A 19,062-nucleotide genomic window follows, 5' to 3' on the forward strand; every position below is an offset into this window, starting at 1 on the left:
ATTTCCCAAGAAAGAATAACGGATTACGGAGTGATTGTGATAGCGAAAAACAAGATTCCTATGCATAAGACTGTAAGGTCTAAGGGCCTTGTCAATAATTCTGACAGTATGACGTATTTCTGAACATTTGTGGTTGACGACCAACCTCTCTTCTTCTTTATTTTTTATGGCTCACACCGCGTTTGCAGTTTCTAGCCAAAGTTGCCGAGTTCAGGTTCTACTGTTAATATCTATGTTCCAAACTGTTGAATATCATTCACTTAACAACCTTTATGCTAACCTCTAAGAAAAAGCTAGAAGATTGGGTTATGAAAAATCAACATGTGATAACGAAGATATTGGTTGATTGCAAAATGTAGTAATAGTGAATGTAACAATTAGTAAGTTACATATTAAGTATTTTTCAGTGTGTTTATGTGATTAACGTTGATAAATCTTAATATTTGTGGAAGTGTGTAGGTTTCTTAAGATCGAGGAAGATAAAAATTGAAACATATCTGAATTTGTTATTTGTGATAGTGAAACACATATATTTTTCTCTGCACGTGTAGAGGTTAGTGCAATCTAAGTAGTTGTGGTTCCTTGCCATGTTAAGCAAAACCTGAGAAGTCCAATGATGAGAAATTAGTTAACTTAGGACATTTACACTCAAGTCTAAAGGTGCGTGTCAAGACATACGATACAAGATTTGCGGATAGATTGTCCTTGTCATATCCCCTTGAAAACAAGGGACAATCGGCGAAAGTTATTTTAGAATTCAGTTCGCCGGATTCTGTAAAGCACTGCAAATCTTGTTTCTGTAAAAAGTTCTTCCAGAGCGGTGCAATATGACAAAATTTCGGGAGGCATCAGTGGAGACGTGTCTCGTTTCAGCATTGTATTTTTGCTACAATAGACAAACTTTTAACACTTTCCTCCAGGACGAGTTTTACAATTTCGGTACCAGTTTCATAGAACGGAGACACATTAAAATCGCATATTTTGTGTTTCGCATGGTTCGTACTTATCAATGGTGTATTGCGGAACATAGTTCAAGGTGCCATTATGCTTTTTACACGAAAACAAACGCAATTTTTCACATTGTGAGTGTTTTTTTTTATTCCTTTCTTCGCTTCCGGAACACACAATGTGGCGGACACATCTTGACTCACGTTGTGGGTATGCAGTGTTTCAACCTTCTTCACCGAAAAATACCTACTATCGTGTTCGTCACCGGTGGAAATTATACATTATGCACGGGTAGCTGACGGATAGCCTCACGAACCATACACTGATAGCCCCACGAACCATTTCCGATAAGCTTACGTTAGGCAATCATAGTAAAAAAAGGGGGGTTGAAACACTGACAGCGGCTTACGTCATCAAACGTACGCAGCATCCCGTTGTCGTAGGGCAAGCAAATGAAAGCAATGGCAATTGTGCGTCGGTGAGATATTTCTCTTGAAAAATACATGATTTCCCGGTCAAATATATTCCAAGATGAAAGAAAATACCTCGACGAACGTTGTAAACCTTGGAGAAACTCATTTCCGTAAGTAGTTTCTTGTGTAAAATTGAAGAAATGTGTCTCCGATGTATGAAACTGTTACCACAATTTCTTGTGTGTGTAATTATGCACACGGCCTGTGCGATACATTTTTATAAATTTGTTCTTAGGCCGTGTGAATAACAATTACACACACCCTGCAGTAACATAGTAGTTAAAAGAAGGTAAAGTGCTCCTCTGTGCTTAGCACCACGCCATGAAGGCGTATAGGGAGTGAGAGGGTAACGCCCCAACACTTTCTTGATCCGGTCGTGATTGGGGGTGGTGTGATCAGCATTACGCCCCTGACCGCCTTTACCCCCCAGGGTTTCCCCCAGGTACCCATGTTATTCGACGCTGGGTGGACGCCGGGGCCGCTTCCAACGTTAGAAAAGTTCCCGGATTTGAACCGGCCGGGGATCGAACCCGGGACCTTTAAGTAACATAGTAGTTTCCTACACATATTTGTTTTAAGAAAAGCTGTGTATATGTCTATACACGCTGCCTGCATGTTGTGTATCAATCTCATACACATGGCAGGTTAAAGTGTTTAAGTAATATCTACCTTATGACTGATATATGTTAATTTTTTTCTAATAATTAAGTACCTTGTCACTATTTAGTGTTTAGAAATGTTCATAAATTCTTGTAGTATGCCTCTTATACCTTGAAATCTCCTATGTTGAAAAAATTGAGGACAGTGTGATTGTCGAGCATGCGTACTTTAATATGTTGGTCGGAACCTCGTGTATCTGAACACAAACGTGATGGATGAAACTTTAAATTCTTGGCATGTGCTCCTTTTTCATTGTTCTCATCTGTGCAGATTCTTCAAGTAATCTCTGGCGGTCTTCTTTCCACGCAGAGGAAGCGGGTGATTGAGCCGAGGCACTCTCCTGCCTTCTGTCGTAAACCGGTGAAGCGTGAACTTCCATCGGGCGATTGGTTTCCTTGCAAATTGGTTCCGTCCTTTGTTGACCCACATCTGAAAGGAGGCTGAACCTTACAGGAAACCAAAGCACGTGTGGCCCCAAGCAGGCGTGAAGGTGGAAACCACCGCATTTGCTAAAAAAACGGGCATTAAAAAAGTGTAAAAGGAAAGGGTAATATTTTTCGCTTGACGTATAGATTTCGCTCACTGCCAGAACATCTTTATTTATTCGGCGTATTCTTCTGCGCGTGCGTGGAGAATTCTCTGTAACGTCATGCGCTGTAGCCCTCTGCGCATCCCTGTGCTCATGCGCAGGACGGAGAGCTAGAGCGTCACATCGAACCCGCGCGTAACGTATTGTCAGGATTATAAGTGATTTAAACAGCTATAGGAGCTAGCATGATTGTAAAAATGCAAATTATATAAGACTACAATTCATTCAACTGACGAATATGGCCACATATGAGTCTGTCAGTTATATTTACGCTTACGGATGTTACGTTGAGCTAACTTTTTCTCAGGCTGTTCAGACACCAGATCCTTGTTAATTTGCAAAATGCAGTTCAGGGTGTATTACGTGTAAGAGAAGATGACATTTGTGTCTCTTCAAAAAAGGGTTGTTTGAGAAGATTCTGCTTCGAACAATTAGAAGTAAGATGTCAGTACTTCCATTTGTTTCCAGTTTTTTTTAAATATTTGAAGTGACGCAGATACGATGTTTCAAAACAAACTGATTATCTATGATATTCCGTATTTACTCACATTTTTTATAGTATGAACAGTCATTGTGTGGCATATAATGTATTTCAATGATGGTGTTAGATGTTCTTGGGCAAACATAACAGAAATTTCACACTGTATTCATTTTTCACTCTTCAGTACTTCCCAAAGTGTGCGCAACGAAATATTAAAATATTTTCACTGAAATGAAATGATTTCTCTAGCAACATAAAATCTGTTTCTGAAGAGCATCTTTCACAGCTTATCAACTGGTTTGAGAAATATTTTGAAGAAGATAATATTGACAAGTTCGCATGGATTCAGGAGCCATTCAAGGCCAGAGCTTCATCTGAATTCACTTCTGCAGAAGAAGGGATTAATTAAGTGATTAATTTTATGTTTTAAGTCCACTTTATGTACAGTAAGGCTAATCGGGACTGGACCTACAGTTTAAAGTGGGATCCGAACCACTATGTGCCTCCACTTGGTTGAAGAAGGAATTGAGCTGTCTTGTGATAATACGCAGAAGACCAAGTTTGGCAGCATGGAACTAATTCAAGTTTTGGATATCAGTACAATATGAATATTCGCTGATAGGCTGCGAATCTTAATTTCATTTGCGACGTCATATTTGTGCGAAGCTGGATTTATGCAGTTGCTGTGTTAAAATGCAAACATCGTGAAAATATCAAAATGGAACAGGAAGTGAGTTGGCTTTGTCCTCTTTGATACAAAGATTTGAGAAGATATGCAGTGAACATCAAGCTCATCTGTCGCACTAATTACAATTGTGGCGTGATGAATGAGAAGGCTTCTAGACGGTAAGACTTCACACTTCTGGATCTCAGCATCTTCGAGGGAGGCAAGCGGGTGAACCTCACGTGGGCTCTTTCCCGCTCTCTACCCCGTCGTGATTGTAAACAATCCCGGGCGAACTAAACACAACACTGATTGGTTAGACACACGAGGCGAGTACTTGCAAGCGCGGATGGTTCCCGAGGGGTTGTGTAAGATAAACTGTCTTTTCCGCTTCTCCGCTTGTCTATTTATGTGCTATTCCAAATGTTCGTTATGATACCCTCTCGGTCTACGCCTTCTTAAATCGTACTCAAACCGTGGCATCCTACCCTTCTATCTTTACCCGTGTAATTTGAGTTCCTTGACCTATCTCCAGCGACTCCTCGAAGGGAGGCTACCCTCTCGCCGGACCCGTTATATTCTGCACGGTCGTTCCGTAGAGAGCGACGGGGAGTCTGTACATATTGTCATCAACTCTCGCTCTTTAACCTTTAATATCTCCCTTCATTCACCTCCTATCATGTTATGTTTTTGGGATTTTGCCGATCAGGATCTGATACCGGGCTTTCTTAAATTTCAATCGAATCCGTTCATTGGCTCCAAAGTTGTATTTTTGTTTTTTTACCCGAGGATCGGCCTCTTCGCTCGGGAAACCGGCTTGTTATCCGTATTCCACAGTGCAGCTCTTGGGGAACAGCCACAGTCCAATTCTTTTTATTGCTTATTACGGTGATTAATCTACAGGTTGGGCCAAAAGTCAGGTGACAGCATTGTCATAGGAAAGGCTGGTGTGTTGCTGGGCCACTTTTGCCACGTGTGATGTTTGAGGGGTGGGGCAAACCCAAGGACACATGTGACCACCTCGGGCGCCATCTTTTAATCCGCCATCTTGAACGCAACTTAGGTTTCTTAAATGGAACCATAGGCATATGACACATGATTTCCAATTGTTTTTTCGTCAGGAGTTCAATGCCTCAAACCGTTTTGTCCTATCGTGAACCTTTTTCTAGTTATGGCCTGTCTTGCCCTCTTTGTATCTCCTCACAACACATGCTCGAAAGACCACCCTCGCGCACAATGGTTTGTGCCACATGCATAGCCAGCAATGTCTCCGGACGCACAGCAGCACAAGCATTCACAATCCGCTTCACCAGATGCTGTAAATTCTGGATTTTGTATGGGTGCCACTTGTTAACGGCAAGTATCGTCCGTATGGACGTTCGGCTAACTCCAGATTCAAGGGCGATACGTCTGGTGCTACGTTGGGGGCTTTTGGAGAGGGATGCGAGGACAGCGACAGTGGTTGCCTCATCTGTTGATGTTTTCGGGCGACCACTGCGTGCTTTATCGGCCACAGATCCCGTCTGTCGGAATCTGCTGATGAGTTTGGCCACACCATTGTGGGAAATGGGCTCTCTATCGGGGTGTAATGCATTAAACTCTGCAGCCACAACACGCGAGCTCCGATTTCGACACACGAGGATGATCTCCACACGTTCTTCGGTCGTCAGCACCATTATTCAGTCGGTGATACCTACAAAGATAAAACAGGCCATAATTAGGAAAAGGTTCACGATAGGACAAAACCGTTTGCGGCATTGAACTCCTGACGAAAAAAAATTGGAAATGATATGCCACATGCCTATGGTTCCATTTAAGAAACCTAAGTTGCGTTCAAGATGGCGGATTCCAAGATGGCGTCAAGGGTTGTCACATGTGTCCTTGGGTTTGCCCCTCCCTCCAAACATCATATGTAGCCAAAGTGGACCTCCAATACACCAGCCTTTCCTATGACAATGCTGTCACCTGACTTTTGGCCCACCCTGTATTGCCTGATAGCAAGATTTGATCGTTATAGGGTCTGGACCCCGTATAGTGTGACGGGTGTAAAATAGCCTCAGTGCTAACGCACCCAAAAAATTGTAATTCAAATTTAAAAAAAAAACTGTTCCCATATTGTTAATCATGCCAGCTGCGCGGAAGAAATAGCCTGCCTGACCTTTTATACTTCCTGATATAGCGCCATTGGACTTTCAAGTGTATTCCAATTAATAACTTACAGGCATTCTTGGTTTTCCTTTTTTAAAACTAATAACCAATTATACCTTGCAATTTGTGTAACAAATATTTTCCCTTGTTCCAGGTGCCTGGAAGGAGTCTTTCGGCTTGTGGTGTTTCATGGACCGAAGTGCAGTGTGCTAGTGTTGTAGTGGTGTTTCGTCATCATGGATGAACACAGGACCGTGGTTTTGTTTGTGCTTCTGTCGCTATGCGGCGCTGCTGTAGCTCACGTGGCCTTGACCTTTCCTCCTGCGAGGAAATATGACCTGGACTTTCTGGACAACGGACGGACGAAGGGGCCCTGCGGTATGCCTAAAGGTAAGTGCAATAATTCTAAAATGTGCAAATTCCGAAGCAACGACAGAACATTTTCCCCAGCATTTATATCGAAGGGAGTGTAAAAATTGGAGCGAGAGGTTTTATCAGAATTATTAATCTGAGCTCTGTCAGAGCAATTGGGGACGGGGGCGTCACTGTAACGGTAAATTTGGCGCCAAAGTGACCCTAAGTTAGATTGATTTGTTTTTTTTAAAGACCACTTTATGCACAGGAAGGCTAATCGGGACTGGACCTACAGTTTAAAGTGGGATCCGAACCCGGGACCCCTTGATTACAAGGCGGCGACGTTACCACTGCGCCATCTGGGAGGGCCGACCCCAAGTTAGAGAAGGTCGCGAAAATTGTTGACGGCAATTGTTGAGGTATGTGGATTACTCGTTGAAGGTGTTCGTTCACTTTCCTTCTCATACTGGGCAGTTCAGGCAGTGGCGTGCCTAGGATTTTCGTGTGTACTTCTTTTTACCAAATTAGGGTTAAGGCCCCCTTACCACTCCCCTTTGGGTACGCCCCTGAGTTCAGGCTATAGGCAGAACCTTTCATTTCGGTGATGCAAAATCTTCCGATAGATTATGAAAAATTGTGGGAAACATCCAGTTACACATATTTTCATATGGCTGCCGAAATTATTCCATGTATAACCCGTACAATAGTTTTTTTTGGAGGGGAGTGGGGATAAAAATTTGGAAAATGTTGTACACGCGTACATGTGGTAGATTTTATTTTTAAAAGCCTAGAGTAAAAGAAATGTTGAATTTTCGCGATGTTTTTCGATTTGTATGCACGAAATGTGTTTAACCTTTAAACAGCCAATGGGTCATATATGACCCATAGAAAGTATAGGCGAAAACAGCCAATGGGTCATATATGACCCATGTTACCGATTACAACATTCACGTACTTTTAGGACCTTTATATACTTGTATGTGAGGTTGTAATTGCTGACAGATGTTCAGATAAAACTTTGAAATGTCATGTGGAAGAAACCCCCCCACCCAGGAGCCCCCTCCCCCGACTCCAAAGTTATGTATGGAAGCTGGCGCGAATTTTAAATTTGTACACTTATTTGACAAAAAATGTTGTAACTCGTAGACTATTTGACCAATCTACTTCAGGTAAGTTTTGTGTTTCAGCTAAAACATCAGGACATGCAACCGTGCAGGAATGAAAACGCCAAAGGCGATAAGAGGGGTTGGGTGGGCCGCGGCCCCCAACTTCCAATAAAAAAAATCATAAAAATAGGGAGTTTGCCCCCTCTTCCCCCGGTATTTTTGTAAGGTGACGCAAACTTTAGCCTTATTTCCAAAGAATGGTTCTTTCTCAACCGAATAAAAGTCATTTCATGTTCCTGGGTGCATTGCATTATCGAATATGTGAAAAAACTCTCCATTTTAATGATTTTTTTCATTGAAAGTTGGGGGCCGCGGCCCACTTAACCCCTCTTACTGGCTTTGGTATTTTGATTCCAGCACGGGTGCATGCACTGATGTTCTAGCTGCAAAACAAAAGTTACCCGAAGTAGATTGCTCAAATAGTCTCAGAGATATAACGTTTTTCTGTAATAAGTGTAAAATTTAAAAATTGCGCAAAGGAGGCGGCCAGAGAGAGGTTACTTTCGAAAACCCGCTCAGCGGTCGAAAGGTTAAATTCACGAAAATGTAACAATTCGCATTATTTCGTATTTACAATGCACATTTTTTTCAAAGAATTATCATGTTTAGCATTTGCACAGCAAGGTGCACCTATAGTAAAGTGAACTTTATAAACAAAAACTCAAAACCTGAGTACGGCATATTAGGGTATTTGATCGCCTCCGTGATGGTTCTCGCCATTGTTTCGATTGAGATGTGCCTCCTGATATAAGGAGCAGTGTTGCCACAATATGAGGACACAATTTCCCTTTATAAGGGGCAAAATTTCCCTTTTTGGACCAATTTTTCCCTTCACCTAAACAAAGCATACAATAATAATAATAAGTATTATTAGTGGTAGTAGCAGTAGCTGTAATTATTATTATTATTAGTGGTGGTGGAATAGTAGTATTTCCGTTGGTCCATGTCCGTGTAAAAAAAAATGTTAAATTTTTCACACAGAAGCGTATATTCGAGGCTACCTAGGCTTTCTGCGAAGCCTGAAGTCTAGAGAATAAAATACAGGAGGAAAAATAACCAAATTGTCAATATATTCACATCAGTGAGATGATGATGCTGATTGTGGAGTTGGCAACCTAATATCTTATGGGTTGGTAACCTGATTTCCTATGAGTTTGTAACCTGATTTTCTGAGTTGGCAACCTGATTTCTGAGTAGGCAACCTGATTTTCTATGAGTTGGCAAACTGATTTTCTATGAGTTGGCAAACTGATTTTCTATGAGTTGGCAAACTGATTTCCTATGAGCTGGCAAACTGATTTTCTATGAGCTGGCAAACTGATTTTCTATGAGCTGGCAAACTGATTTTCTGTGAGCTGGCAAACTGATTTTCTGTGAGCTGGCAAACTGATTTTCTGTGAGCTGGCAAACTGATTTTCCGTGAGCTGGCAAACTGATTTTCTATGAGTTGGCAACCTGATTTTCTATGAGTTGGCAAACTGATTTTCTATGAGTTGGCAAACTGATTTTCTATGAGTTGGCAAACTGATTTCCTATGAGTTGGCAAACTGATTTTCTATGAGCTGGCAAACTGATTTTCTATGAGCTGGCAAACTGATTTTCTGTGAGCTGGCAAACTGATTTTCTGTGAGCTGGCAAACTGATTTTCTGTGAGCTGGCAAACTGATTTTCTGTGAGCTGGCAAACTGATTTTCCGTGAGCTGGCAAACTGATTTTCCGTGAGTTGGCAAACTGATTTTCTATGAGTTGGCAACCTGATTTTCTATGAGTTGGCAAACTGATTTTCTATGAGTTGGCAAACTGATTTTCTATGAGTTGGCAAACTGATTTCCTATGAGCTGGCAAACTGATTTTCTATGAGCTGGCAAACTGATTTTCTATGAGCTGGCAAACTGATTTTCTATGAGCTGGCAAACTGATTTTCTATGAGCTGGCAAACTGATTTTCTATGAGCTGGCAAACTGATTTTCCGTGAGCTGGCAAACTGATTTTCCGTGAGCTGGCAAACTGATTTTCCGTGAGCTGGCAAACTGATTTTCTATGAGTTGGCAACCTGATTTTCTATGAGTTGGCAAACTGATTTTCTATGAGTTGGCAAACTGATTTTCTATAAGTTGGCGAACTGATTTTCTTAGGAGTTGGCAACTGCAAAAGGGAAATTTCCCTTCATGTGGCAACACTGATAAGGAATGCTTCCCGCATCTGAAAACCTCCCTCCTTTCTAAAATAATAATAAGGAATGGCGGTTCTCTTCCTTCTTCTCGTCTGCTTCTATCGCCCTTTGGAAGATCCTTCGAAGTCACGACCAGCCAACCTCACCACGGTCACGTGCAAAATGATCATCTCTCTCTTCTTCCGGCCCAACCGAATGACGTCATCGATGTCGCCTCAAGTGTGAAAGTGCCCTCCGCCCAAGTGTGGAAGCCCACCGTGGTGGACAGTTTTTGCCGGAGCGTCTTTCCAAACTGCACCTCTGAAAGAAAGGGTAAAAGTTCTTCCATGGGCGTAATTTGGCTTGGGGCCTAATTTTGAGGGGGCAGAATCAGACTTGGGGGCTTAAATTTTGTGAGGAAAGACTCGAGAACTTTTCCCGAAATGCTACTCTTCATAACTTTGCTCCTCAGACCCTCCAACTTGTAAATTTTAATAAACCTGAAAAGTTTAGGGGCTAAGTGGCCCCCTTTGCCCTCGTCAAGTTACGCCTATGAGTTATTCACCCGATGGTTAGTAACTAATATGTCTTCCGCGTTCAAGCACATGTCATTCTAGTCTTGAGGGTCCCGGGTTCGATACCCGGTGGAGGCACATAGTGGTTCGGATCCCACTTTAAACTGTAGGTTCAGTCCCGATTAGCGTTACTGTGCATAAAGTGGACTTAAGACACCAAATCAATCAATCATTCTAGTCTTGCCGGCCTGCGCGGCGTAGTGGTTATCACAGCGCGCCACGAAGGTTGGGAGCCCGGGATCGAATCCCGGCCTCATGTCTTTCATCGACCATCTATTATTTTTTTTCAAATTCTTAGTACATCAAATACCCATAAATTTTCCTTTAAGTTTTCATGCATTTGTGAAACATTGAAAAAGGTTTAAATTTGATGAACACGCTGTATAACATTGCAAATAACAAAATAGACTCTATGGGGCTAGTATTGTGAAAGTGTCGACCCCCTATTTGAAAGGTCGGCTCCCCAGTCCCTGGTTTCTGTCCGGCCCTCTTGATTACTTCCTGTTTTTATCCTTCAATCCTTTCACCTCACCCTGGGTGCCAAGCGAGCAGATTATATTTGCGCCGGAATTACGAAAGGGGGGGGGGGGGGGTTTCACATAACAATTTATATTTTTAGTCCCTGGTTCGTAACACATGTACATCAAGTGAATAAACAACTGGTTTAAAATGTACAGTACCGTATTTCTTAGAGTTAATTAATCAAATCAAGGGGTCCCGGGTTCGATACCCTGTGGAGGCACATAGTGGTTCGGATTCCACTTTAAACTGTAGGTCCAGTTCCGATTAGCCTTACTGTGCATAAAGTGGACTTAAAACACCAACTAATTTATCAAATCATAACATTTCAAATATTATATTATACGTATATCGTGTCTGCGATATATCGTCACGATATTTTGGTGATATATATCGTGGAGACTATATATCGCCGATATCATGATACGGAAAAAATATCGTATCGTCTGCGACGATATATCGCGATATCAAATTTCCGATATCGTCCGCCCCTAGTGCACCAGGAGGGATTGGATCTTCCTTCTTTAGCTGCCGCAGAAGATATGGGCAGCCCTGTCGTTGAAAGGTACAAAAACTTAGTTCCCAGGAGCATAAATTCTAGGCTATCTGTGAAGCCTCAAGTATAGAGAATAAAATACAGGAGAAAAATCGATCAGAAATTGTAAATAAAATTATTCATATCAGTGAGATGATGATGCCGATTCTGGAGTTGGCAACCTGATTTCTTATGAGTTGGCAACCTGATTTCTTATGAGTTGGCAACCTGATTTCCTTTGAGTTGGCAACCTGATTTCCTATGAGTTGGCAACCTGATTTCCTATGAGTTGCCAACCTGATTTCCTATGAGTTGGCAAACTGATTTCCTATGAGTTGGCAACCTGATTTCCTATGAGTTGGCAACCTGATTTCCTATGATCTGGTAACGTGAGTTCTTATGATCTGGCAACCGATTTCCTATGAGTTGACAAACTGATTTTCTATGAGTTGGCAACCTGATTTCCTATGAGTTGGCAACCTGATTTCCTATGAGTTGGCAACCTGATTTCTTATGAGTTGGCAACCTGATTTCTTATGAGTTGGCAATCTGATTTCTTAGGAGTTGCTAAATTTATTTCTATTCATAGCCTAGGACCACGTGACATAGTGAGATATCTCAGATCTTGGAATCAGTATACACCACTGTTAGTTCCTTGTGCACAGAGATTCCTTTCGCGGAATCCGGTTCATTGGACACAGCGTTGACACTCCCACTTAAACGCATGTAACGATCCGACGTGATTCTTCGCTGCTGTGCCTACTTCCTGCTGGTTTCACCTACCGCACAAAACTCAAACACCTTCTTGGTAAAGAGCCTGTATTTCGTCTTCGGGCGTTAGGCTAAATGCCTTCGTTGTTAGGCTAAATGTAGTGCATTTATTCTAAGAGATTTAAATCTAACCTAACCACGAAAGCATTCCACGCTTACGTCAGAACATGAAATTCAGCGCTTGACAGAGAAGGTGTTTGGGTTTGGTGCGATGAGGCATACCCACTGCCTGCGGTGCCAATGGCCTCCCGTGTGGATGGACGCGAACGCCGACCAATCAGGAAAGAGCTCTCGCATCCGGAAGACCACGCAAAACAGTAATTAGTTTTACTAATCGACTCCTTGCACTACTGGGTGAATTCATAATATTACAAGATGAATTACCGTTTCTTAACTAACTAACTCTCTAGCCTTCTTGAACCCGAAGGTTCATGGCTGCAGCAACACAGGCCTTTCATCTGTCCCTATCTTGAACAAGTTCTATATACTCTTTTCCATCCCTACCGATTTCCCTTAGGTCCATCTCAACGTTGTCCCTCCATCTTCATCTTGGCCTTCCTACAGGTCTCTTACCATCAGGTTTCCCAACAAGAATCCTGTAAACTCCTCTTTCCTCTCCCATTCGTGCCACATGGCCTGCCCACCTAAGTCTTCTTGATTTAATCATTCTAATAACATCTGGACATGAATACAAATTATGTAACCTTCTCCACTCACCTGTCTCCTCATCCCTTTTAGGCCCAAATATTTTCCTAAGGATCTTATTTTCAAATACTCTCAATTTATGTTCTTTCAATGCAAGGGACCAAGTTTCGCATCCATATAATACTACCGTTTCTTAGTTCATCGAGTTCATTGACGACACAGTGCATGTAATGAGTGATCTGAAGTGTCACATCTCGGTATCTGCAATTTTGCAGGCCAACGAAGCTCTGGCGCCTAGACCCACAGTCAGTATAATCCTCTGTGCTGCCCATTCGTTTGCTAAGTGCCCCTTTACAGCCTCAGTTTTAACCCTAGGTATGGAGATTTTATACTCAGAGAAAGTATTTGTTTAGTAGTGGGTAAGGAGTCGATGACGCATTAGTTTTAGAAATTGAGTGAGGAAGTTTTTAACTGTCGAATCTTGCTGTCTTCTTAGTCGTGTCATTAATTTAGTTTTCTTCTTAGGGTCCTGTCATTAATTTAGTTTTGTTCTTAGGGTCGTGTCATTAATTTAGTTTTCTTCTTAGGGTCCTGTCATTAATTTAGATTTCTTCTTAGGGTCCTGTCATTAATTTAGTTTTCTTATGGTCCTGTCAATAATTTAGTTTTCTTTTTAGGGTCCTGTCATTAATTTAGTTTTCTTCTTAGGGTTCTGTCATTAATTTAGTTTTCTTCTTAGGGTCCTGTCAATAATTTAGTTTTCTTCTTAGGGTCCTGTCAATAATTTAGTTTTCTTCTTAGGGTCCTGTCATTAATTTAGTTTTCTTCTTAGGGTCCTGTCATTAATTTAGTTTTCTTCTTAGGGTCCTGTCATTAATTTAGTTTTAGTTAAGGGGCTGATACCCGTATTGTGTGACGGCTAAAAATAGAAAAAAAGGTAAAGTGCTCCCCTGTGCATAGCAGCACGCCATGAAGGCGTATAGGGGGTGTGGGGGTGACGGCTAAAAATAGGCTATCAATCAGTAGCGACTTGAGGAAACGCGAGATCTTGCGTCAGGGACGTTTTAGTGTAGGCGGGGCACCCCCCCAAAGAACTTGCCATTTTATAAAATTTGAGAAGTTGTTTTTATAAAATTTATCAAATCTCATGAAAATCCTAAGAGGGGGGGCTATTCGTGCCTCATTTACTGATTCTCCATCCTCCCTCTCGCCTCAAGTGAACTTTGTAACCTCCCAAATCAAAAATGTTCCTTCCCCACTGTCCCAGTGTGCAAAATGGAGTACCAGCATGCTTCGAACGTAAGAACGTTTTTATCAGGGATGGGCAGAAGAAGTTTGTGAAACCTGTCTTCATGTGTTTGATGAATTACGGATGTAAGGTGTTGTTAAATTTAGGAAACCGGAATGAGGCGGTGCTGGTCGGTGAAGAGTACTATGTGGAAGCAAGAGAGAGGCGGGGTGAATAAGGGAGGTACTGGACTCATCGCTTCCCGAAGGGTTCCAATTGTTCACTTCCCAAAATGGCCCAATTGCTTCACCAACTAGACCAATTTCTTTCCCAAGTGGTCCAATTGCTTCCCCAAAGTGGTTTAATTGCTTGCTTCCCCAGCTGGCCGAATTACTTCACCGACTGGCCCAATTTCTTTCCCAAGTGGTCCAGTTGCTTCCCAAAGTGGTCCAATTGCTTGCTTCCCAAAGTGGTCCAATTGCTTGCTTCCCCAACTAGCCGAATTGTTTGTTTCCCAAATTACTTGTCGAATTGCTCTCCCTACTGGTTCAATTGCTTGCTTCCCCAAGTGGTTTAATTGCTTGCTTCCCCAAGTGGTCCAATTGCTTCCCAAAGTGGTCCAATTGTTTGCTCCCCCAACCGGCCGAATTGCTCCCCAACTGGCCGAAATGCTTCCTAAATTGGTACAATTGCTTGCTTCCTCAACAGGTCTTATTGCTTCCCCGTATTTTACCACCTGCATCCGTGCATGGACCAAACCTCCTCCTGACGCAAGTGACATCACAGGCTGTGAACCAGAAGCTCTTATCCTTGGGTGGAGATGACTCTCCCCCGAACCGATCGCCAGGAACCAGAAGGTCGCATTGTTGAGCTCAAGGCGACGCTCCACGGCCAGCAGCCACTCGAGGCCAGGCGGACAATGTGCAGGGAAAAGGATTGACATCATTGTCATCGGAGCTCCAATCATTCTCCTTTGGAGCAAGGTGAATGCAATTGTCCCCGCTGCACCCGGGCTGAGGCAACGCATAAAGGTCAAACAGAGTTGCATCATGTAGGATATCACCACACCACGATTTTCAAAGCCCACGTCACAGACGGAAAGTTAGTTCGGCAGATAGGTGACGAGGTGTGTCCAAATAATTCGCTTAATGATGAGTCGTTCGTAAATGACCAGTTCTGAAATGAATCGTTCGTAAAGGATCAGATCTGAAATGAATCGTTCGTAAAGGATCAGTTCGGAAATGAATCGTTCGTTTAAGCAACGATTGATTGAATAAGGTTATTTTACGTAAGTTTTCTTCCCCCTTTTTCTAATCGTGAGGATGAGTGATGATATGATGAAATTGATGAAAATACTCGCAATGAACACCCAGGCCGGGATTAGAACGATTCCCTTTTACCTTCCTTCAAACTTCAACTCCTCTGGCTGGACCCACATCCAGAATAATCATCTCTGAGGATTGTGTAATCCTTTTTTCTATGGGTGTCCTTTAAGCTGTCGTCTTTTCTCGTGGGGTTCTGTATTGAGTTTAAAGTTCACTTTATGCACAGATGGGCTAATCAGGACTGGACATACATTTTAAAGCGGATTCCGAACCACTATATGCCTCCACCGTGTTACAACCTTGCACAATTAGTAACTTTGCATGTACTTAGTAAAGGAAGAAAGATATAGTGTCACCTTGATTTCGTGATAATGTTTATAAAATTTACATGATGTATGGCTCAGTTTGTGACGCAAACGTGAACGCACCAATTAGGGCGCTTATGATCTAATGTATTAACCTTTATGTGTTAGACTAATGAAGTCAGATCGTTTAACGCAACATGCATTTATTGTGATGTAAATACAAACTCGCCAATCAAAGATTACCAATGTTAATGAGCTAACCAAATTGTAATTAGATAATGGTAATATTCACGAAGTCTACACCTCACTTCTCAAAACAATACCACTCCTATGGTTAACTCTAGTTGAACTCAAAGAGTTACATCAACAAAAACAGCTTTTACAACACATCAATGAACTATCCGTAAATCTATTAAATGTGTTACAAAACCTTACTTTCAAACAGAACAAGTAGGATGCACATAGCAGAAGATGTTTCTCATTCAATGGAATATTATTAGCTTTTCTACACGAAAATTGGACTTAATGAAATTAATAACGGAATGTCATCCTTTAATTCTTTGCTTACAGGAAACTAAGGGTAGACAGTACGAAACATACAAAATTGTTCATTATAATTGTTTAGGCCCACCCTATTCTGAAAATGAACGAGGTATTAGCATATATGTCCACGAATCAATATCATATCAGGAAATTCAGATATCCAAACACCATAAACTCTTCCGCGATTATAAAGTAGAAGCACGTGCTATCCAAATCTTCATAGAGGGGAAAAAAATAACAATAATCAATATTTATATCCCATCAAATTACAATTCTCAGAATATAAAACCGTCAGATTTAGAAGCATTGAAAAAAAATACCCCTAGCCCATACATCATTGTTGGAGATTTTAATGGTCATCATAACATTTGGGGCTCACAATCATCAGACAGACTTGGGTCCAGCATTGCCGACTGGATAGAAAACAACTCATTTATTGTTCTAAATGATGGATCGCCCACCCACGTCCCACGCAACGGAAATAATCCCTCATCAATAGACCTCACTATAATATCAGAATCATTATTACCAAAATTTCAGTGGACCACAGCGGAAGAAATGTATGGTAGTGATCATTATCCCATTTATATTCATTCACATTTTATATCCTCACAACCAATTCAACATATCATATTTCCCATAAATCGCTGGAAAATTAATAATATATCATGGGAATCATATACAATTTTAATAGATTCTTATATACTTAAAGAACAAATAAATTCCTCTCAATCGGTTTCATACTATACACTACTCCAATATATCACAGAAGTTTTAGACATTCTCAGTTCACGAAAAAGAGTAAATTTTTCACGACTAATTTTTCCAAAAATTCATTGGTGGACTTCGGAATGCGAGACAGCAAAAGCCAACCGAAAAAGGAGTGAGAATCATTTTGCTTCATATCCTACCCTTGAAAATCGAATATTATGGAAAAAATCAATAGCACAAGGAAAAAAAAAATTTCTACAAGCAAAACGTGAAGCGTGGATTAAATATTGCAATTCAATAGACATGCAGGAATCATCCCGAAATGTGTGGCATAAATTTAATTCCTTACGTAAACCATGTCCACCTCGTAGAAAACCTATAGATAATAGTTGGCAAGACCAATTTTTAATGCTTTTGGCTCCACCATCAGTACACCTTCCATATAAAAAAATAGAGGAAAATATTTCTAACTTTTCACTTGAATTCCCTCCCATTTCTACAGAGGAATTAAAAAACATAATTAATAATATTAAACCCACTGCACCAGGTTTAGATGGAATACCATACCAAGCCATAAAATATCTACCTAAAGCAGGTTTAGATATTCTTGTATCTTTTTACAATAACATATTCCGTACCGGTATAGTACCGAGGGAGTGGAAAGATTATATAGTTCTCCCAGTTTTAAAAGCAAATAAATCACCACATTGTGCTACATCTTACAGACCCATAATGTTAATTTCAGTTTTGGAAAAAATATTCGAACGAACGATATACCTCAGAATTACCTGGACACTAGAACGTCAACGTTTCTTTTATCCTACTCAACTTGGCTTTAGAATCAATTATGGCAGTCAAGATGCAATAGCTATCCTAAGCACTGCAATTCAAAATAGCAAAATTAGTCGTTCACACTGTTATAGTCTTTTTATAGATGTGGAAAAAGCATATGATTCTATCAATTTACATATGCTTTGTAACAAATTAGAAAATCTTTTTATTCATCCTCAATTATCGTTAATCATATGGAACCTATATTCCAATAGAAAGATATATGGATGGTTCTCAGAAACAATTAGTGACCCTCGTTTCACTAGCGTAGGAATTCCTCAAGGTGCACCTTTAAGTCCTTTATTATTTAATATTTACACAAATGAAATTCACTCCTTACCTCTTTATCCGTTCCAGTTAGTACAATACGCAGATGATTTCTGTTTTTACTGTACTACAGATGATGCAACCCAAGGTATAATTAAAACACAGAGATTAATTAACACCATTAGAGAATGGTTTCATAATGCAGGATTAACCCTTAGTGAAAATAAATCCAAAATCATTTGCTTTAATAACAAACGCACAGATAGTTATCCCAATAATATTTTACAAATTTCTGACATCCCAGTGACAGATTCTCACAAATATTTAGGTGTACATTTTGATAGACGTTTTACATGGAATACACACATTTTATATTTATTAAACAAAGGTCAAAAGTTTTTAAACATAATTCGTAGCATGACAACAACAAAATGGGGAGGCCACCCAAAAATTTTACTTCTCTTTTATAGAAATTGCTTTCGCTCATTTTTCGACTATGCAGCTTTCAGCTACGGGGGAGCAAAATCCAATCTACTCGACAAAATAGATATATTACAAAGAAAAGCATTGAGAATTTGTCTAGGTCTTATGCAATCAAGCCCCAATGTAAGTGTTTATATGGAGAGTAAAGAGACTTCTTTGAGTCACAGGCGAATTCAATTAACAATAAAATTCCTCCTTAAATCATGGGAAAATCATCCTCATCCATTTAATAAATTGTTTGAAATACAAAAACAATGGGCTGAAGCCGATGTAATAAATCCTCATACCACCTCATATTTCCTTGTATACTGTCATTACTTATTTCCAGAACTTCGATCTAATACTTTCACTCTCTTACATCCTTTGATCTATCAACTAGATATTCCATTATATACTCAATGTTCAATCCACTTCAGAGATCTAGGTTTACATGCATTGTACAGAGAAAAATGGCCAATGCATGTAATGATTTACACCGATGGTTCTAAGAATAACAATAGTGTAGGATGTGCCTATTACATCCCAGAGAAAAACATTTATCAACAATTTAGATTACCTATAGATTCATCTATTTTTACTGCGGAAAGTTACGCCCTATACAAAGCCTTACAATATGGAATAGCGGAAGACTTTTAAAAAATTCTTCTCCTTACAGATTCGCTGAGTGTTCTTCAAGCATTATCTACATC

At 40.6% G+C, this 19,062-nt stretch overlaps 1 protein-coding gene across 3 annotated transcripts in view; it reads left to right on the plus strand.

The window, feature by feature from the left end:
* Nucleotides 1-19,062, plus strand: part of nahoda (DOMON-like domain-containing protein nahoda) — a 309,215-nt gene that overhangs the window by 69,531 nt on the left and 220,622 nt on the right. For all 3 annotated transcript variants that reach the window (XM_083115355.1, XM_083115356.1, XM_083115357.1), the window contains exon 2: nt 6,118-6,353. In XM_083115355.1, coding sequence (XP_082971481.1) covers nt 6,200-6,353 — 154 coding nt within the window. In that variant the 5' untranslated portion in view covers nt 6,118-6,199. The remainder of the gene's footprint in view (nt 1-6,117; nt 6,354-19,062) is intronic.

This window comes from Lepisma saccharinum, chromosome 30 (genome assembly GCF_977018435.1).
Source record: "Lepisma saccharinum chromosome 30, izLepSacc3.1, whole genome shotgun sequence".
Taxonomy (NCBI): Eukaryota; Metazoa; Arthropoda; class Insecta; order Zygentoma; family Lepismatidae; genus Lepisma; species Lepisma saccharinum.